The sequence below is a fragment of the Suillus clintonianus genome, assembly GCF_016758775.1.
Source record: "Suillus clintonianus strain FC179 chromosome Unknown DEU56scaffold_10, whole genome shotgun sequence".
In the NCBI taxonomy this organism is placed as follows: Eukaryota; Fungi; Basidiomycota; class Agaricomycetes; order Boletales; family Suillaceae; genus Suillus; species Suillus clintonianus.
The window spans coordinates 44,359-64,085 of NW_024539234.1; the positions used below are offsets into that span (position 1 = coordinate 44,359).

The 19,727-nt window shown below is 48.2% G+C and overlaps 9 protein-coding genes across 9 annotated transcripts; 7 read left to right on the forward strand and 2 right to left on the reverse strand.

The window, feature by feature from the left end:
• Window positions 1–41: 41 nt before the first annotated feature.
• On the reverse strand, window positions 42–3,516 carry DEU56DRAFT_779665 (DNA topoisomerase I). The gene is made up of 11 exons (XM_041351900.1): window positions 3,198–3,516; window positions 2,477–3,146; window positions 2,281–2,423; window positions 1,975–2,232; window positions 1,695–1,925; window positions 1,310–1,645; window positions 1,013–1,255; window positions 530–963; window positions 456–479; window positions 331–404; window positions 42–277 (listed from the first exon to the last, which is right to left on the reverse strand). The coding sequence occupies exons 1-11, from the start codon at window positions 3,351–3,353 to the stop codon at window positions 237–239; spliced, it is 2,610 nt and encodes an 869-aa protein (XP_041212592.1). The 5' UTR covers window positions 3,354–3,516; the 3' UTR covers window positions 42–236.
• Window positions 3,517–3,667: 151 nt separating this feature from the next.
• DEU56DRAFT_729128 (NADH dehydrogenase 1 beta subcomplex subunit 3) lies at window positions 3,668–3,862 on the forward strand (the record flags this gene model as incomplete). The annotated part of the gene is made up of 1 exon (XM_041348080.1): window positions 3,668–3,862. The coding sequence occupies one exon, from the start codon at window positions 3,668–3,670 to the stop codon at window positions 3,860–3,862; it is 195 nt and encodes a 64-aa protein (XP_041212593.1).
• A 1,577-nt stretch (window positions 3,863–5,439) lies between these two features.
• DEU56DRAFT_779672 (Glc-6-P isomerase) lies at window positions 5,440–7,577 on the forward strand (the record flags this gene model as incomplete). The annotated part of the gene is made up of 5 exons (XM_041351901.1): window positions 5,440–5,569; window positions 5,630–6,741; window positions 6,796–7,183; window positions 7,235–7,326; window positions 7,384–7,577. The coding sequence occupies 5 exons, from the start codon at window positions 5,443–5,445 to the stop codon at window positions 7,426–7,428; spliced, it is 1,764 nt and encodes a 587-aa protein (XP_041212594.1). The 3' UTR covers window positions 7,429–7,577.
• Window positions 7,578–7,989: 412 nt separating this feature from the next.
• DEU56DRAFT_779674 (uncharacterized protein) lies at window positions 7,990–8,744 on the forward strand. Its single transcript, XM_041351902.1, has 5 exons — window positions 7,990–8,018; window positions 8,069–8,144; window positions 8,193–8,386; window positions 8,440–8,533; window positions 8,640–8,744. Exons 3-4 carry the CDS (start codon window positions 8,211–8,213, stop codon window positions 8,519–8,521), a joined length of 258 nt encoding a protein of 85 aa, XP_041212595.1. The 5' UTR covers window positions 7,990–8,018; window positions 8,069–8,144; window positions 8,193–8,210; the 3' UTR covers window positions 8,522–8,533; window positions 8,640–8,744.
• DEU56DRAFT_779676 (uncharacterized protein) lies at window positions 8,617–10,078 on the forward strand. The gene is made up of 7 exons (XM_041351903.1): window positions 8,617–8,764; window positions 8,826–8,858; window positions 8,912–8,959; window positions 9,014–9,076; window positions 9,126–9,254; window positions 9,309–9,676; window positions 9,796–10,078. The coding sequence occupies exons 1-6, from the start codon at window positions 8,757–8,759 to the stop codon at window positions 9,658–9,660; spliced, it is 633 nt and encodes a 210-aa protein (XP_041212596.1). The 5' UTR covers window positions 8,617–8,756; the 3' UTR covers window positions 9,661–9,676; window positions 9,796–10,078.
• Window positions 9,654–10,078, forward strand: DEU56DRAFT_779677 (uncharacterized protein). Its single transcript, XM_041351904.1, has one exon. It carries the CDS (start codon window positions 9,675–9,677, stop codon window positions 10,002–10,004), a length of 330 nt encoding a protein of 109 aa, XP_041212597.1. The 5' UTR covers window positions 9,654–9,674; the 3' UTR covers window positions 10,005–10,078.
• Window positions 10,079–11,823: 1,745 nt separating this feature from the next.
• Window positions 11,824–13,526, forward strand: DEU56DRAFT_728775 (Haloacid dehalogenase-like hydrolase-domain-containing protein; the record flags this gene model as incomplete). Its single annotated transcript, XM_041348060.1, has 4 exons — window positions 11,824–12,551; window positions 12,605–12,654; window positions 12,705–12,850; window positions 12,912–13,526. The coding sequence occupies 4 exons, from the start codon at window positions 11,824–11,826 to the stop codon at window positions 13,524–13,526; spliced, it is 1,539 nt and encodes a 512-aa protein (XP_041212598.1).
• Window positions 13,527–13,920: 394 nt separating this feature from the next.
• On the reverse strand, window positions 13,921–16,150 carry DEU56DRAFT_779686 (tryptophan synthase beta subunit-like PLP-dependent enzyme). Its single transcript, XM_041351905.1, has 6 exons — window positions 15,779–16,150; window positions 15,106–15,693; window positions 14,835–15,054; window positions 14,490–14,755; window positions 14,324–14,425; window positions 13,921–14,271 (listed from the first exon to the last, which is right to left on the reverse strand). Exons 1-6 carry the CDS (start codon window positions 16,098–16,100, stop codon window positions 14,111–14,113), a joined length of 1,659 nt encoding a protein of 552 aa, XP_041212599.1. The 5' UTR covers window positions 16,101–16,150; the 3' UTR covers window positions 13,921–14,110.
• A 586-nt stretch (window positions 16,151–16,736) lies between these two features.
• Window positions 16,737–19,086, forward strand: DEU56DRAFT_779687 (uncharacterized protein). Its single transcript, XM_041351906.1, has 5 exons — window positions 16,737–17,277; window positions 17,327–17,480; window positions 17,539–17,841; window positions 17,894–18,102; window positions 18,164–19,086. Exons 1-5 carry the CDS (start codon window positions 16,803–16,805, stop codon window positions 18,916–18,918), a joined length of 1,896 nt encoding a protein of 631 aa, XP_041212600.1. The 5' UTR covers window positions 16,737–16,802; the 3' UTR covers window positions 18,919–19,086.
• The last annotated feature ends 641 nt before the right edge of the window (window positions 19,087–19,727 follow it).

Below are 19,727 nucleotides of genomic sequence, written 5' to 3' on the forward strand. Positions count from 1 at the left end.
TTTCCTGTTACTTCAAGTTGAAATGCAACACGTGAATTGTGTCACGCTAAACCAAACATCGTTCATTTTTACTCATAAATCTATGATGCTATTATTACTGAGGTATGTGCATGATGAACCTCCCATAAGCAGGGGGGCATGGTTAAACCTAGACTGAATCTCTAGGGAATAGTAATAACAGTTCAAAAGCCCTTCGTAAAGCCCAAATATACCGAGGTCCGGCCATAAATCACGGACTAGAATTTCCAGGCGTCGTCGACTTCCATAGCCCAGGGAACTGAAATCAGCGTTAGTACAAGGTGCTATGAATTATCCTAATTGCAAGCTCACATTTAACGAGAAGGGTCTTCGAGAAGATCTTTTCGATCGGAACGTTGTGAACGTTGCACCATGCAGCTGTTATCCTAGATGGCAGAATGAGTCAATGATTTCATGATAGAGAGCTACAAACTCACCGAGGGTCCAGGTAATTAATTTTACTGAAGGAGATGCAGTGAGAACGAGTTACCTGAGTGAGAGCACGACATACCTTGTGCCAAGAGCAACCTCTTTGCCGGCCTCCCGATCGTCCATTTGAAGCTTAAAGGTCTTTATCTTCTCGTCCAACTTCTGGACAGCTTCCTCAATCTTCTCGGGAGCACGGTCCCTCTTAAGTTTGGCTTTCCCTGTGCCGCGCTCCTTTGCAACCCTCTTGTATTCGGCCTCAGCGGCCTCAATCTTCTCCTGCAGGACTGAGTCAGGCTGAGGTTTATTGCCTTCCTGAACAAGTTTCTCGTTATCCTTGGCGAATTTCTTCTCCGCCTTCTCTATTTCCTTCTTTTTAAGGGACTCCTCGTGTTCCTCTATCCAATCGTCATCTAAATCGGACTCGTCATCGGCGTACTGCTTCTGCTTCTTGTATTTGGGGTCCACATTAAAGAGAACATGACGAAGCTTCATACGATCATACTTCAAGGAACGAAGCTATTCATGCTGTCAGTCACAGATCGTATCGTGTGGGGGACAGACGAACCCTATCACGCATCTTGCCCATCGATTGTTCGTGAGTCTTCGGCGCGCTACGTTGATGGTTACAAAGAATGGCCACCATACGATTTGCATGATTATATGCATTCAACTTCTCCTGGATAGTGGCATTCGCTGGCGTTCCTTCGTCCAATTGCTGTTGAAAGGTGATGGACGCGTTGTAAGTACGAAAAACCTTTGCAGTCAGTCCTTTCATATACGATGCCAGGTGCTTATTCAGTAGCGATGTCTAGGAGAGAACTATCAGCGGAATGTTTCAAACGTTTGAAGGCCGTTGCATCACATTGACGCGGTCAAAGAGGTTATCGCTATCCTCTTTGTTGTCCTTGAATAGTTTGATATTCTTGAAAACCTGGGGATCCACAGAGACTCGATTGTAGTATCGGATCGAGTCCTTACCCAGGAAATCAAAGATGAGAAAATCCGGCGCTTCTAATGTGACGTGTTCACACCGCAGAGAGCAGCAGCCCACGGTGTCGGCCTCATCTTCACCCTTTTCATTTCCAGCTCGAAGGGCAAGCTTGTCAATGAAGTACATTGCCGTCGCACGCTGCCTGTCTGCCATAACTTTGCTCCGCAAATCGGCAGAGTAATCTTGGCGAATACGGTCAACGTGGTTCTGCAGGAGTGTTAGTCGATAGAGCAACAGAGTCAGCAGTTGATCGCACCTTCAATTCACGTGCTTTCTCAAACTTTTGCATGTCGCTCTGCCCTTTGAGCGAGCTGCCTGCGGCTAGGAAGACGTATTTGTAATTGCCGTTGACATTCTCGACCCAGTTGGCCAGCCAGGTGACAGTTTGGTCGTGCACTATACCTTTCCAATTTCCAGGCATATTGGGTATAGGGATAGGCACGCCTTCACCGATATTGATGGTAATATCGTCCGGTCGCACACGGAACTAACAAAATGTGAGCAAGTTTTGGTTTTCTTCCGGGTCCAAGTGCTACCTTCAACGCGCCCTTCTTCGGGTGATCGCCCCTACCCCTGAATAAGCCAGGAGGTTCAACCCTGAAGTTGCCCACCTTTTCCTTGCGACCATCAAGGAGACAGGTGACATATTTCTCTTCGAATGCGTCTTTCTGCTTCTTGAGCTCTTTCTTCTCTGCGCCGCTGAGAGCCTTCTTTTTAGCTTTCTCCGCTTCAAAGTGCTCGAACATGGGCCGAAAATCGCAATCCTCAAATTTAGTGATCTTGATCTTATTGCGCTGGTACATAGTTGAGCAAAGCACAGGCGCCCGAAGTATGGTACTTACAGGAGGATGATCCTGAAGTACCTTCAACCAGTCTTCAAAAAAGTTCTTGTTGAAAGTGGCATCTTGAGCGTGCTCAGTTTCCAACATCGCTGCATAAAACCCAGCCACTTCTTCGGACTCTGATGGCAGGTCTACTTCTTTACCTACAAGGCAATCAACAAATTGTCACGGTGGGATGAGTAAGGCAACCACATACCCTTGTACCTCATTTTCACATTCGAGGGTAAGAGTTCGTACGGTGGAGGAAAGATGACACCACTATGCTCCAGCGTTTGCCACTTTACTTCACCATCATTATTCTGCTGAGCTTCCCACCACCTGTAAACTTCCTCCTCGTCTTCCCCTTCATCTTTGACTTTGCCCTTTTTCTTGGGCTGGGGAGTCGCCGATCCGTCTGCTCCATCCTTGACCTTCTTCGTAGTAGCTCTCTTTTTCGCAGGCTTAGATGTTTCAGCGTCCTCCACATCTGCATCAGTCTCTTCCTTGACTTTGGACTTTCGTTTCCTCGACACCTTCTCTTTCTTGACAGGTGTGGAGTCCTCGCCTTCAGAAGCGGGAGGCTCGGAAGCGTTATGATCCTCGCGTTTCAGCTTCTTCTGTGGGGGACCTTTCTTGGTGGGAGCACGTTTCTTCTTAGTAGGGGCAGAACTACGTTTGTCATCGCTTTCAGCTTTGACTGGTTTGTGCCCGTTTACTGTAGGCGCTTTCGATGTCCCCGGCATCGGTTTGGCAACAGATTGCTTCACCGGAGAGGAAGCAAGAGGGGTATCATCATCTTCACTGGACGAGTCAAGTGCAGCAGCTCGCTTGCGCCGCAAAGACTTTGCTGGAGTTGCAGGTTCGGATTTTGGAACCGTGACTTGGGACTGCGCAAATAGTCAACGATGTACGCAGCATATGGACAGGGGTACACGAACCAAAGGCATGTCCTCGTCCTCGCTCATGGAGGAGTCACTAGCTTTCTCTTGAGCGTGTCCATTCCCGCCGACTCTAGCTTGCTTGGCCTTGCCATCGTTTTGGAGTGAGCCAAGTGGTCGGTCGTCATCTGAAGACATATAGGCATCGCTAGACATTATTTGAAGCGAGAATTTAGCGCGAATAGCAAAGAAGTGTCTATGTAGCAATACAGAGAAATAAGAAAGCAAGAAGAACAGTGGAAATGAAGGACAAGAAGGCCTCTCCCGCGCTGTGGCAGTTGTTGATTTTTCCGAAGTCTTGATGGACCGGCCCTAAGCATCAAAATCACATGACCACTTGATCCTGAGCACGACGCTTTCGGACTCGGAATCACAGCTGAACAAGCCGAAAACAAACGAATACCCAAGTAAGTTGAACATGTCATTCAATAACATTTGAACTTATGATGAGCTTCATCTGCGGTCCAGCCATGTCCAATCCACCTTTGTTCCGTGACCCTTGGGCGAAGAGGGAAGCGTGGCGGAAACACCCTGTGTTCTCGAACCGTGCCATGTTTTCTAGCATGTTTCCAGGGCTTGGCATTGCACTAGTAGCGTTTACCGCGTATGTGGTAGTCGATAATTTCTACTCCAAAGCGCAGCCAGGGGCACAGCAGAAACACTGAGTTGCTTCGGGTGATGTTGGTAAGTGACAGCAGTAAGTTGTCTATTCGTCCACTAACGTCTAACTCCCGGATAGAAAGGAATCAACTGGCGCTTTTCACATCCCATAATCTGGTTGAGTCCGCGCCCAGTAGCATAGTGTTTGCCACATCGTACAGACAATGTCGCGCCATTGTCATTGCCACACGCCAGGGATGATTTGCCAATTTGTTTATTCTGTCTCCTCATCAAACCTGCTTCTATAATCAACGGCGATAGCTCTTTCTACGCAAAGAACCGTCCCAAAGCAATCGGGTTGAACGTTGAGCCATTTGTATTCTGTATTGCTTGTTGTAAATGCTTAACTGTGCCCTTTTTCTTCACTTTCAACATCTAAAGTGTATCGTACACATGCCTTGATGATACAACTTTCATTCCTGTTCTGATCGGTGGGAGGCCGAATGTCCTTCTGCCGCTTTGACATATTTCAAGGATTTTCTGCTGCTTAGTGGAAGTAGTAATCTGACGTTCAACACTGCCCGATTCACCTTCTATGCGGGTGTAAATACAAAAGGCTGTGGCATCGCATCTTCTATTCCCCACCTCTGTTCTGAAAGCTGGTAGTCGCTCGGGTGGGTCAAGTATACTTGCTAATCACCACCAGAAAATACAGGTCACTCATGTTCATCTTACAGCCGATGTGGACGGGAGCAAACTTATGTCCCAACGAATGGGAATAAGTCAATGGGCTCACACAATACACAGGCGCTGCATCATATCTTGAGGCATTAGGTTTAAGGAGGACTTAGTATTCCTCATAAACAAACAGGTTCCTATAGACGCCAGTATGAATCAGAGCGCAGGAATATTCTGAGTAAGGTGACAGCTGCAGCTCAACAAGCAGAAGGGAACACCCCCTTCAACCTTACGGGCTCACTTAGGCTCGTTGTACCATGTAATGACGACAAGATAGACGCCGTCGGCGCACTTTCTACTTCCCCCCTTTAGCTTCCCAAGCTGATTGTGGTATTTGGTATGGGTCCTTTGATTCGAGTGATGCTTGCTTATTGATGCAGTTGGACTTAGGGAAGATGACTTAATATCGTGCCTTGGACCTCGCCAGTGACGAAGATATAAAATTCGCTGCAGCACTAAGTTGAGCCAGACTGCACCAGCAGGGCCAGCCCACGAGAGTCCAGACGAGAGATTAATGGGCGTTGTTTTGGTCTATTGTCCGAAGGCTTCCAGGAATTTCCTTATTCGAAGGCTTCCTTTGCACCATATGTTGGAAGTCAGACCTGATATATAGGCCTGATAATCGAAGGATGTAGGTTACCTGCAGTCAGTCTCCCGAAATGAAATGCAACGAAACCAGGCCCGACTGCAGGATTCTCAGTGCCGTGGTACCATGTATGAACGTGTAATCCGGGCAATGCTTGCCGGTAGCAACAAAAATCACATCGTCCCACTGGCTTTCACTGGTGAGCGAGAAAAGCCCTCCAATGGCTGAATTTTCCAAGAATCTGTGAGTGGTTTTAATGGTTGTGCGCGATCTACCAATGAGAACGTTTCGGTTCCGATAAGTTCTCACGATTGCGATGCGATGGGTATTGGAAGCAAAACTGACGTATATAAGGTGGCAGCATATGTGGAAGATCTGAGACATACCTTTCCTCCTAAAGGCCTTACCCACCACCATATTGTTATTATGAGCGGAAGACTAGCTTCAGGTATGTCCATCAACACTTTATCTTATCCCGCGTTGCACTCACCCGCGATCCTGCAATCAGAGTACAGTGCCTGGAAGAAGCTCCAGCAGACGTATGATGCCGAACACGCCAGGCTCATCCTGAAGGACCTTTTCGCTCAGGACCCCAACCGTTTCTCAAATTTCTCCGACGAGTATGTCGACCAAACCGACAAGAACACGACGTTCTTGCTCGATTACTCTAAACACCTCATTACCAAACCCATCTTAGATACGCTCCTATCCCTTGCTCGCGAGGCAGAGCTTGAGACCTACCGTGACAAAATGTTTGCTGGCGAGCACATCAACACATCAGAAGATCGCGCAGTCCTTCATGTTGCTCTTCGTAACTTCGACGATTTCAAGATCCAGGAGGCTGGTGTCGATGAAGTCGCTAGCGTACTTGCGCACATGAAGGAGTTCTCCGAAGCAATCCGGAGTGGCTCATGGAAGGGCTACACCGGAAAGACAATCAACACGATCGTCAATATCGGTATTGGTGGTTCTGATCTCGGACCAGTTATGGTCACCGAGGCACTCCAGCCTTACGCGAAACGTGACTTAACCGCCTACTTTGTCTCTAATATTGATGGAACCCACATCGCCGAGACTCTTAGACTCTGCGATCCCGAGCGCACCCTCTTCATCATCGCCTCCAAAACCTTTACCACCCAAGAGACTATCACCAATGCCGAATCCGCTCGCGATTGGTTTTTAGCGACATCCAAGGACAAGGCACACGTTGCAAAGCACTTCGTCGCCCTCAGTACGAACACACAGGCTGTCACTGCGTTTGGCATTGACAAGGCAAACATGTTTGCCTTCTGGGACTGGGTTGGTGGGCGCTACAGCCTGTGGAGTGCCATAGGCTTGTCCATCGCCATTTATATTGGCTATGATAACTTCGAGCAACTTCTCAAGGGCGCTCACGGTATGGACAAGCATTTCAAGGAGACTCCCCTGGAGAAAAACCTTCCCGTGCTCATGGCCGTTATCGGTATCTGGTATAACGACTTTTATGGTGCCCAGACGCACGCACTCCTGCCGTACGACCAGTACCTCCACAAGTTCGCAGATTACTTCCAGCAAGGAGACATGGAGTCTAATGGAAAGTTCGTTACCAAGGGTGGTCAACGTGTTAACTACCAGACAGGAGTAAGTGCAATAGAACCATTTGCACGACAGAAACTAACATGATCTCGCACGCAGCCCATCATCTGGGGTGCTGCAGGCACTAACGGACAACATTCATTCTATCAGCTAGTGCACCAGGGCACGAAACTTATCCCCGCAGATTTCATTGCCCCTGCCACAAGTCACAACCCCATCGCGAATTCCAAGCATCACCGTATTTTACTCTCCAACTATTTCGCCCAGCCTGAAGCGCTTGCCTTTGGTAAGACAGAGGAGGAAGTGCGCAAGGAAGTTGGCAGCGGTGCAAGCGAAGCGCTCGTGAAGAGCAAGGTGTTTGAGGGAAACAGGCCTAGCAACAGCATTTTGTTCCCGCTGATGACTCCCAGAACCCTCGGTGCGCTCATCGCGCTGTATGAGCACAAGATCTTCACCCAGGGTGTTATCTGGGGTATCAATTCATTCGGTAGGAATGCGCGCAGTTGGCAGTTTCTCGTTCGCTGAATGGGTTTTGTAGATCAAATGGGTGTTGAACTTGGAAAAGTTCTTGCGAAGAATATTTTATCGCAGCTGGGCCACCCGTCCGATGTGACTGGCCATGACAGTTCGGTGCGTTTATCTTTTTACTAGGCTTCGTTTGTTAGCTGAGACAAAATCGGTCTGCAGACTACTGGTCTTATTCACTACTACCAAAAGCACCGAAAAGAATGAATCGCGGTGCCGAGGCTGTAATATTGAGTGTAGATCGGAAAATAGTACATGGATATCCTTGCCATTTCTCGATAATAGTATTTGAATATTTACTATAGGATTGTAATCTTAAAAGCGCTTATAGATAAGAGATAGGCCTCAGCTTTACATAAACATCAAATGACTTCGAACGCATGAGGTTGCAAAGTGCCAAGGAAGCTTCCACATAAGGAAATTCCTGGAAGCCTTTGGACAATAGACCAAAACAACGTCCACTAGTAATCTCTTTTCTGGACTCTCATGCGCTGGCCCTGCTGGCAGTCTGGCGCAACTTCGTGCTGCCGCGAATTTTAATATCAATGCAGACCAGGCGTTATGCGTGCAGTTTCATGTCTTTGGCCACGATCGCGATGAACAAAGTGACACGTGGATCGTCCGGGTCGATATGGCTGTCTCAAAGCTGATATCGGTGATGTATCTTGATGTTCCTCATCCACAGCATAGCTGTTGACATCCAGTACAGAGCATGCTGTCCTGAGCTCGCATTATAATGAGAGATTACGGGCTGTGTGCTCTCTGTTACATCGCCAGGTAGCTCGTAGTGTCTTCATGTAGGCGTTAATGTCAAAAACCACGAGTTTCATCTGAAAAAAGTATTTTGGTGTGCTTTGAGTGGCTCTATATGTTTTTTTGCCCTCTCATTCTAGGTAAGAACTAAGATACAACGGGCAGCGAAGGTAAGTGTCTATACACGTTTACGAATAAAAATGCAACTGACCCCACAGAAATACCTCTATGATGCTATGCGTCATCATCACACAACTCTCCGCTATAATATGTCAGCGATCCTGTTGTGCTCTAGGTCGCTTGCCGCTGTCCTAAGGGAGTACCACTGCACAAGCTCATCTTCGTGGATGAGACTCCGCGAGAATGCAGTGCCCGATTCTTGGAATCTTGTCGGAGATGTACTGTTGCACATGTAACGTCATAGTGAAGAAGCACGGTACTTGCCTGATCGTCACACGTGTCCAGGTCTACAAAGCATGAGCTCCGTGTCGTGGAAGGTGTTTGTGCTTGTGCATCGATACACAAATGGTGCCGCAAACGGAAGTAACGCAGGCCACAGGTGCGTTTCCTCCGGTGGATGATCCACAAACACTTGCCTTTTTTGACATGTTGTTGCGGCACAATGCGAAACTAATGCCACAATGCGTTCCACAATATGCATCCAGAAACGTGACTGACTTTGTGAGGGTTAAAAGCCGACACTCTTCTCTCCTACACTTCTCTCATCTTCTTTACTTTCCACTCAATCTTGACATCTTGTCCACTTCATATAACTGTTCAACATGTCTCTGTAAGTCTACTCACATGTCACCTCGGTATCTTCATATGCTAACAATGTCTCCCGCATTTAGCCCATCGTTGATCTTTGATGTGTTCTGGGATAGGTTGGTGTTCAATCTCGAGTTGAGTGACGCAGTCCATCTGATAAGTTCCTTAGCGACTCTGCAGTCGGCGATAACTCACGAGCCATTGCCGAACGGTATGGGTATGTGATTCTACCTCATCCAAAACATCAATTCAAACTCACGGCCTTTAGCAGTTGGGATCGCATCTGCATGAACTTAAATTTCGAGCGCCATCCATGGCAAGTCGCTCCTCAAATGTAAGCAAAGCTAACCAACCCGCCTGATTTTATCTGATGATTTTCTTAGCCGCTCTATCCCTATTGCAAACCACCCTCCTCCATCCCCTGGCCACTCCAAGGGAGGAAACATTCCTACCGATGCTGATATTTTCGCGACCTCTGAACTCGGCGATGACTCACGAGCCATTGCCGAACGGTATGTGATTCTACCTCATCCGAAACATCAACTCAAACTCACGGCCTTTGGAAGTCGGGATCGCGCCTGCATGGAATCAAAGATCGAGTGCCCTGTGACACTGGCAGCTAACGAAACCGCGCTGGCAGTTAAAGGCACGGCCCTCTGCGAATTTGAGGATTGCCCGGATACAGAGCCAAAAAATATGGTCGCCCAGAAGGAGAGCGTCCACCGTATTGAGTTCTACAAATGCCCCTATTGTAAACGGCGGTGGTCAACCATCGAAGCTGTGACTAGCCACTACAGGAGGTGCCTGTCACTTCGGTCTAAAATGGCCCTCGCAAAGCAGCAACGTCGCTCGTTCTTTTACCAAAAGCCTGTGAAGATCGTCTATTGGTACGTTGTTCCTGTACGGGACGCGTCCTAAGGCAACGTCCGATTATGTACGTTCCCCTTGCCCTGTATCTGTCACTGCCGCTAACTTCATATTGCCGTTCTCTCATATTCTTGAAACCACTTTTCTATACGACCAACCACACTCGTTTTATTCTATTGTTCATAGATCTGTCCAAATCACTTCGGATCATCGTCATTCATTCATTATACACCGAATATCTGTTTCACTGTGCTCGGTGTATCCACCTCTCATTGTTATCGTTTGGTGTATCCTCTCTATCTTTATTAGATTTTCTTATTGCATGTTGGATGTACCTATCCTACCTCGCCATGTCGCACGGTGTATCTTTTATGTTAGAAGCACGTTGGGAGTAGCTATTGTATCTCATCATGTCATCTGGGCCTTTGCATCGTATCTGGATCGAGAATGAATATCATTGTGTTGGGTTTGAACTGCGTCTCCCCTAACATTGTTCATAGTCGCTGTGGGACGGCATGTACATGCTATCATACATATCGACTGGAAAATAGTCTCCCGCTATGGCAGTAGTGGGTTTTGTGGTTACATTCATCATCTTGGAAAGGACTTGCCACCGTAGGATTCAGTACACGTGCACGTTAAGATTTAGATGCTACTGGTGATTTAATGCAACGCCGGGTCATTTTCATTTTTGGAACACCGGGCCAGTATTAACTATTAACGGACAAGATACTAGTATACTAGTACCAATGAAACCAACCCGACTTTCATTTCCGAGCTCAACTTGAGCTTGAACTATTAAATAATTTACGTCATGCAGTCGGCATCGGAGTCCGCGGACTCGGACACGGAGTCAACTATTCACGGGCCCCATACACAGGACTCGGTCAATTCCGTCACAGTTGCAACTTGCAAGTCGAGCACGAGTCGAAGGTGGGCAATTTCAATGGGTTGACAAACCTAAACGAGCAGATTGTGGAAATCGAGTACGGGTCACATCCCTGTTCTAACTTCTCAATTTGCGTTGACAAAACTAAACAATCAGATTATTTCAGTTCTCAGTGCTTTGCTGTGAACTTTTCAAGATCACTGTTAACTCGATATCGGACGAACACGAGCACAAGACGCATCCACAGAAACCAACTGTCAAGCTTGGAGAACTGAATACTAGCCCACGTTTTGATGCCCACAGCTATCGTGGCGAACGCTCAGCAGCGAGTCCAACCAATCTGGGTCGGTGGTTCTTACTTGTTCTTTCAGGCGAACAACAGCACTACCTAGTATAGCTTTCGACCAAGAAGCTGCCCTGCGCTGTCTTTCGAAGGATTGCATGGCTGGAATAGAGACACATTTCCGCCACCAGCGATAGGAGGAAACTAGTGAAAGTTGCCCACCAGCTCAACATTGACGCCTCCGAATGGCGTCCATTTCTCCCGCGAGTGCCTTCCTCTTCGCTTCATACGCCGAAAAGCGGGTGTCATTGAAGTTCATGTGGTTATACACCATCATCATATACAGTCGTCCAAACACGACATTTCCAACACAGGCTTGCGAAATTCTATTGTCCTCGCTTTCCCCGCAGCTATGTAAACCTGCCCGTCTAAACATCGCCGCCTCAATACAGGACCAGGCCCTTCTACCGAACGGCAAAACAAAGTGGAACCCCCGATCAAAGGCCGATTTGTATGTGTTCAGTCTTATAATTAAAATTCAAGTTTTTCAACCTCGCACAGTCGGTGCGCAGAACCCAGTAGTGTCGTGTAACAGTTCCTCGTACTTTTGCCGACCACATGCTTTTGCTGACTCGGTATGTATTTTTATTTTTACTCGACACTGCATTTCCGTTGGGATGTTTGCTGATAATCACAATGGTTCCGTAAATTGACTCAGATCCGCGCAAAGATCTTGCCAAAGCAAATGCCATTCTATCATTCAAACGGTCAAAATAAATGATGAACAAGGCAACTTCCGACCCTTCTAGATCTTTGCTATTCTAACATTCAAACAATCAGCATAAACGGTAAACACGATGACTACCGACGCCTCTAGTGTGTAAGGTCCTGTTAATGCTAGGCACAGAGCAACTTAAAAAAAATGTCCTTTGGGGTCGGATCACAGCAGCTTATCACTTCGGTCTCTATTTCCAAGTATTCAAATAGCCATCTATGGAGGAATCTATCCTGGTCGTACCCCATTTCCATTTTTTTGCTCCCGATGTCATTGACCTCAAATTACACCACACTTATCCTCGACATTGGGGACGTTTTGTTCTCTTGGTCCCCGCAGACCAACACCTCCATATCCCCAAAGGTTCTACGTAGAATTCTGTCCTCTCCCACATGGATTGACTACGAGAGGGGGAGGATTTCCCAGGCTGAATGTTATACTAGGGTTGGCGGCGAATTCTCTATAGACGCTGCAGAGGTTGGCCGTGCATTCCAAGAAGCCAGTGACTCATTGCAGTCCAACGAAGAGCTCATCTCGGTTATTCGACACCTGAAAGCTCGCTCCAACGGAATGCTACATGTCTTCGCCATGTCAAATATCTCTGCACCTGACTATGAAGTCCTTCGTACGAAGCCTGTTGATTGGTCATTGTTCGACGACATCTTCATATCCGCGGCGGTCGGTGAGCGGAAGCCTAACCTTGGCTTCTACAAGGCAGTGCTTTTGAGCACAGGGGCTGATCCCTCCCGCACCATATTTGTGGACGATAAAAGGGAGAATGTCCTATCCGCGCGTTCGCTCGGAATGCGTGGAATTGTTTTCGACGATCACCGCAAAGTCGTCCGCGCTCTCTATAACCTACTTGGAGATCCTGTCGAAAGGGGCAGACAATACTTGACCCTTAATGCGAAAAAACTACTGTCTGTAACTGACAGCGGCATTTTCTTACGGGAGAACTTCGCTCAGCTCCTAATATTGGAGGCGACTGATGACCGGTAAGTGGGAGGATAACCTTTTTTCCCCGCGCACCCAATGAACACCGTGTCAGGAATCTCGTCAATTTGACTGATACACCCCGGACGTGGAATTTTTTCCAGGGTGTGTAACAATTCTTACCACCATTGTCTAGTCGGCTGATCTGTTAACAGGAAAACCACTGCTAACTACTGAAGAGTATCCATATGACTTGGATACGACTTCCCTCGGGTTGGTCGTAACGAGCAGCCCTGAGGATGTAGCACACTCCGTTATGGATGACATGCTTGACTACATTGATGACGATGGGATTGTCCAGGTACGTGCATTCAGGTGTCTTTCGCATGCGTTCAAGTTGGCCGACCTGTCAGTGATCACAGACATATTTTGACCACCACCGACCTCGGTTTGATCCGGTCGTGTGCATTAACGTGCTCACATTGTTCTATTCTTATGGACGTGGTCATCAGCTCGACCGCACCCTTCGCTGGATACATGAGGTGCTCCTGCATAGAGCTTATCTCGACGGCACGCGGTACTACGTGACCCCAGAGTGCTTCCTTTATTTCCTTGGGAGGCTGCTTGAAATCAGCAACGACGTCCACTTGGCAGTCTATCTAAAGCCACTGCTGATTGAACGAGTTCAGGAGCGCATAGGGGCTGAGGGTGATGCTATGGCGCTCTCAATGCGCCTCCGGCTTTGTGCGTACCTTGGACTACGCAACAACGTCGACCTACGCGCTTTGCTTCCTTTGCAATGCGAAGACGGAGGCTGGGAGGTCGGATGGGTCTATAAATACCCGACCACCGGTATCAGGATCGGAAACCGCGGTCTTACAACATCCGTGGCTGTTAAAGCCATTCTGGAGATGCAACGCTTCCTTAGTCCCCTTCCATCCCCATCCACAGCATCCGCAATCACCGCTAGCTCTGTTGCAACAGCATCAGTACGTACCAGTGACCATTCGCACGTCGATCCTTTGGTTCTAGGTTGATGGATGGGATGATGAAAACCGCCGATGAGGCAGGGTTCCAACGGTAGATTTCCCCGCCGTGGTTTAGGCCCCCACTGACCTTGTGTACTACAGATATCTGCAACGACATACACAAACACGAATGTATACTTGTACCACTGCTTTTTTGTGATTTAGACCACGTTTCTTGTCCTCTTGTCCGGAGCCTATGCGCTTAAGGAACCCCCAGGCTAGCTTTCGTTTTAGTACCATCCTTATCCATGATAATGTAACCGCCTGATGTTATCCATCTTATCAATCAAAACTCTGATATGATTCCCAAGGATGTCATGGAACAGCATTCCACTGACACCGACTCAATCAAGCAATTATACGCGACTAGCGGAGCGCTGAACAACCTTTCTGATTTCAAGTACCCTAAAAAAATTATCAAGTGAGATCTGGAGTAGTAGACTCTCCGACAGTACGGCTCATATTTTCGCCTGTTTGTACTTGCGAAGGCACAGAGAGGGGTACGCCTTCTTCAAGTCTTCGTTGGGTTTATAATTAATACCAACATAAATCTATGTTTACCGACGCACTCATGCTCAACCCCGGCATTGATTCTATGTTGATCCATTCAGAGTAAGCTGTCCTCCAAGACACCGCTTGTACACTTCGTTGTCAGTTTCCTCCACATAGTGATATCCCAAGTGGCTCAAAAATTCGTCAAATGCCGCGTAGTCTTCTCGAGGAACTTGGATGGCCGTTAGAACTTTGCCCAGATCTGCGACAAATTCATAAGGGACAAATTTCATCAAAGAAGACACTACACAAACCTGCACCATGATTGCGGTAGTGGAATAGTGATATATTCCAGCCTAGACCAGGGTAGATGCCCTGAAGGAACTTGCGCAAGGCACCTGGTCGCTCAGGAAATTCTGGCGCGAGGTTCTAGTAAGCACAACGCGAAGTGAAAATATGAAATGTGAAAGGAATGCGTACCGAACCGGAACACCCTTTCATTTGTGACTGATGTGCATCCACCTATCATGTACCGCGCGTGAGATTTGGCGACTTCATCATCACTGATATCGAATCCAGTCATCCCTTGATTTTTGATTTCTTCAAGCACCATCTCCACTTCTTTTTTGCGAGATGAGGTATCTAGTTTGAATGAAAGAAATATATGTGCGGTTTTCGGATCGTTAAAACGGTATATGAACTCTGTTGTTGCTCGCGGGTGGATGATGGAGTGCAGCGCAAAGAAGCTGCATAGGAGATAAGAAGTCAACCGATTAAGAACAGATAGAAGGGACGAAACGAAATGATGTAAATTGAAGGATTTACCTTCCAGGCTTCTCTGGTACCACCACACTCAGAAGTGCTTCGCGTCCCTCGCCCAATTCTGCACGCTCTGCAACGAAACGCAGCCGGTCAAAGTTCATGTTGGCTCCACTGACAACGGCAACGAATTTTCGATTCGCGCCGACGAGATTTTTATTTATGATGTGTCGCTTTAGGCCTGCTAGACTCAAGGCTCCGGAGGGCTCAGTGACAGACCTAGTTTCTAGGCTTATGAGCAGAGGATTTCTTCCACGAGAAATGAAAGATCCCTTACCTTCGAAGATATCTTTGATAGCAGCACATATTTCGTCGTTGTCAACTAAGACCACTTCATCCAAGAGTCGCTGGCATATCCTGAATGGCTCCTCGCCAACGATTCTTACTGCTGTGCCGTCTGCAAAGGGACCGACCTCGGCTAAAGTCACTCTCGCCCCGCTTTTCAAACTCTGTGCCATGGCATCCCCATCAAAGGTCTCGACACCAAACACTTTTGTGTTTGGGTTGCCTATGCGTTTAACATATTCACAAATTCCAGAGACAAGACCGCCACCGCCAACCGCACCGAAAATGGCATCAAGATTTTCGGAGTCTGGTATTTGTTTTAATATTTCCATGCCGACGGTACCCTGGCCTGCGATTACGAGCGGGTCGTCGTATGGAGGAACAAAAATCAGTCCATGGGTGGCAGCTAATCTCGCACATTCTGCCTTGGCTTCGTCAAAGTCGACACCGTGGAGTACGACCTTTGCACCGAGACGTTCGACATTACGAACTTTGATGGATGGAGTACCCTTTGGCATGACAATGGTACAGGGTATCCCGAGACGTTCGCCAGAAAGAGCTACTCCTTGCGCATGATTGCCTAAAAGTGCCAAGTCAGTGAGTTGGACGGGGAAATCATAAGATGGCTAAAGGCATCGAATGACGCTGCAAGTACGCACACTAACCAGCGCTGCATGTTACAACACCCTTCCAGCGTTCTTCTTCAGATAGTCCTGCCATAAAGTTATAGGCACCTCGAATCTTGAAGCTGAAGACCTCTTGTAGATCCTCTCGTTTGAGCCATATTTGATTGCCTAGCTTTGCACTAAGGTTTGGAGCATAGACCAGGGGTGTTTCCTTCAAGATCTCATATACTTTAGCAGTGAGAATAAGACGAAGGTAATCGGGTTCATTTGAAGATAGCAAGTGATGTGAAGACAAGCGCGGGTAGATGAGAGGTTGAGGAGCGTTAGACGAGTACTCTAGAGTTGCAATAGTTGGTGTCATGGATATAGGAACGAATTCCGAGTCAAGGTGACACAGATCTACGCTAATCGGAAAATTTGACTCGGTGCTTGCCGGAACTGGTGAATCATTACCGCGTGCAACCGTACAATTGAATGATCACAACTAATGATCTCTCATATGTGATATCAATATTAATGGCCAGAGGCAGCCAGCTGGCCGACCCCAGTCAGCCTGCAGCTGCAGGAACTACACAAAGTATTTTCTTAAAAACGCGAAAATGACACGTGCATTATATGCCCATGGACAGGTCACGTGCGCGAGATATCATGACGGCGGGGGTATATGGGGAACAGTGAACATTGGTAGAGACTCTAAGAACTCAACTTGCACATCCATTCAGTTTGAGGATTAGGGAAAGATAGAACGCACCGAGTCTGGTCTTAGTACCCAATCCCAACTGAAACGTCACCATAGCTGACGGAGACTTGGACGGTCTTTGGCTAGTTTTTTTAAAGTCTTTCTACCAGCTGCAGCGGAAAACCCGGTGAAGTCAAGAACGAAGAAGGAATTGAAAGCGACGAAAAGCTAGTTGAACGCTGAACGTTGAACGATTGTGCAGAGAAGATTCGGAAGATAACAAGTGTGCTGCCAGCCCTAAATAAATGTAAAGCCAAACTATACTCAGATCCACCACAAGCTTGCCAAACAAATTCTTCCCCTCTCCCTGCTCACAACCAGTTTATGGCCCAGTCCTCAACAATGGGGCCTCCTCTCTCACCACGAGAAACACGACGTTCAGGAAGGCGGTCTGCACCATCTGCTTCAGCTAGCACTTCCAAATCACCAGACTCCCCGGCTTCTGAGTCCCTCCCCCGAACAAAGGAGGCCATCACACGTCCTGCCATACTCTCCAACAACAACAACAACAACAACAACAACAACAACAACCGCACAAAGCGTTTGAAGCAAGAGGATCCTGAGGAGCATGTCCCTACCAAGAATGCTCTTACCAATGGCACCAACTCCAGCCATGGGAACTCAAACGGGCGCGCAAAGCGCAAGGCCAACGGCAAGGAGAAAAACCTGCCATCCACTGACCAGTTGATCGAATCGGCTTCCCATAAACTCAACAACTCTAATACCGGAAGCGCCGCAGACCCTCAGGACGATGACCCAGAGGAACAGGGTATCACGCGTTGTATATGTGGCCAGAATGGTATGTTATCTTCGACTATATATCAATCATTCTCTCACTTTTTCGACAGAGGAGGATGCCGACGCAGGAGAGTTCATGGTTCAGTGTGAAACCTGCAACGTTTGGCAGCATGGCCTGTGCATGGGGTATCAGCACGAAGCAGATCTCCAGGACGAATACCACTGTGAACAATGCAAGCCTGAGCGCCACCAGGACCTTTTAAAGTGAGCCGTCTGTCACTCCGTGTCCACTATCTTGTTTTGACCAGTTTCATTTCCCCAGGAGATTAGCCAAAAAACCTCGCCAATCATCTGCCAACTCGCACCATACCACTTCGCGTCTTTCACGATCACACTCTCCAACGCACCTTTTGAAACCCCCCAAACGAAGGAACACGATGAACAGTCGCGACGCGGCGTTTGACGAAAGCTTAAAAGAGATCCTTGAAACGACGGCAGCAGAAGCTGCAGCCGTGACAGAACCCCGTCCCGCTCAAACAAATGGGAGTGTCAACGGTCAGGCTGAAAGCCACGAAGATCCGGATTCGAACAGTCGCAAAAAGCGCAAGCGTACAGAGGACGACGTGTCAGTGTTCCTGCTATGCTCATTTGCTTTGCTTTGTCTGACGTCATGACAGTCTACCCAAGAAACGCACACGATCAGCCTCAACTGCCTCTGATCATCAGCCAGAAGTAGCTACAGCCGTGCCAGAGGATATACCAGCTCCTCCAGCCAAAAGGGCAGGTGGTGGCGCGAAGTCCGGCAACCGCAATCGAAGAGGCGGTGGATCACGAAAGACAGCAGTTGCTAATCAAGATGCAGTCGCTGTCGCTGAAGGTGAAGAAGGTATGCGAGTAGCACTCCACATAACAAAGGATAAAACTCACGTGACTTAATCAATTTCAAGTTGCCGGTCCCAGTAAGCGACCTGCGGTAAACCTCCGGAACAAAACAAACCCCACACCCAAAAGACCACCTCCATCTTCTCACGCTGGGAGCGTGCCAACTGACCCTAGGCGCGCCGGTGGAGTCGCTATTGCCAGTTCAGAGAATTCTCGCGCATACCGCAATTCCCATGCTTATGCTGTCTCCCAACAACCAATGTTTACGTCATGGAACTTACCAGACTACCTTGCCCACCTGGAACCTATGCTGCCGACAGACACGCCCCGTCCCCTGGAAGTCCGCGGTTCGGGCGTTGGGCCAAGAGAGTCGGTCGACCGGACCATGGAGAGGGGCGTGAAGGTCAAATGGCCCAGTAAACGAATGAGTGTGGGGGATATGAACAAGCGCGTGCGTGCGCTGGTAGAGTGGGTGGGAAGGGAACAAGCTGGGGCGCTTGACCGTGGCCGTCGGAGGGACGCGCTGGAGAAAGCGTTGAGAGCTATGAAAGCACAAGCTTTCAATTCCACAAATCCATCACCTCATGACGATCGCGAAGTCGGTGGAGGCGATACTTTGGGCTCACCTATGGTTTTGGACAGTACCGCCACTATCCCTATCGACGGGTCTTCGCCGGGGGACGCCAGTCATGGGAATGCATCAGCACCTTCGACGATGAAGATGATGGAGGAACTGATGGAGGAACTGATAAGCTTCCAGGAGCGGTTTGGTCCAGGCGTGAAGACGAGGGAGCGGGAACGAAGAATGGTGTCAGGATAATCATAGACTTGATGTTAATCTTCAATGTACCCCTTCCGTCACGCATCACTACTTCCTGACCACTTCACTAGCATATCTTTGTATTATTGTGATATGGCACCAACTTGCATCCAGCGCTGCGCGAGTTCTCTAACATGATGTACCACGTGTTGACACCCCACATTGAGGTTGCTATACTTAGTATACCCAGGACCTGGTCCTAGGTATTTGACGTGGTATACAACGAAAAATTAACGATACTGGGAGGAAAACAACAAAATCACCGTAAGCCGTTGCTGAGTTGCTGAGCTCAACCCTGGCAGCACTCGGTACTTGTAAAAAAGATTGATCGACATCTCTAGTATGCATCAGAAACTGACAAGGTCGTACAATTGAAATACGAAGCGCAACAATAATCACAATGGCTTATCGCTGAGTTAAAACTAGCTCTCGGTACTGGCGGATTTGTGGAGGACTCGGAAAACATCCTCGATCGAGCTCATCTGTTCAAACTTCAAAGCTTCAAGCTCGGGCGCAGAATTCATGCACACGTGACACCAATGAAGCAAATTACCTAATTCGGAACGGAGAGCCCGTCCATTAAACTTTATTGCATGCACTCAAGAGTCACCGCCGCGCACGACGTCCGCAACCATCAAACATCCGCTGTCGATGTTATCAACCCCAGCAAATTCGGTCAGTGATGAGGAATTTTCACCGCGTGCTGTTGACCCCGAACAGTCGCCAACATTCTCCGGCGATGAAGAGGAAGCAGAAGATGACCAAGGAGGAGACTATTCCACGCGAATGGAGGAGTTGCTCAGCGATGA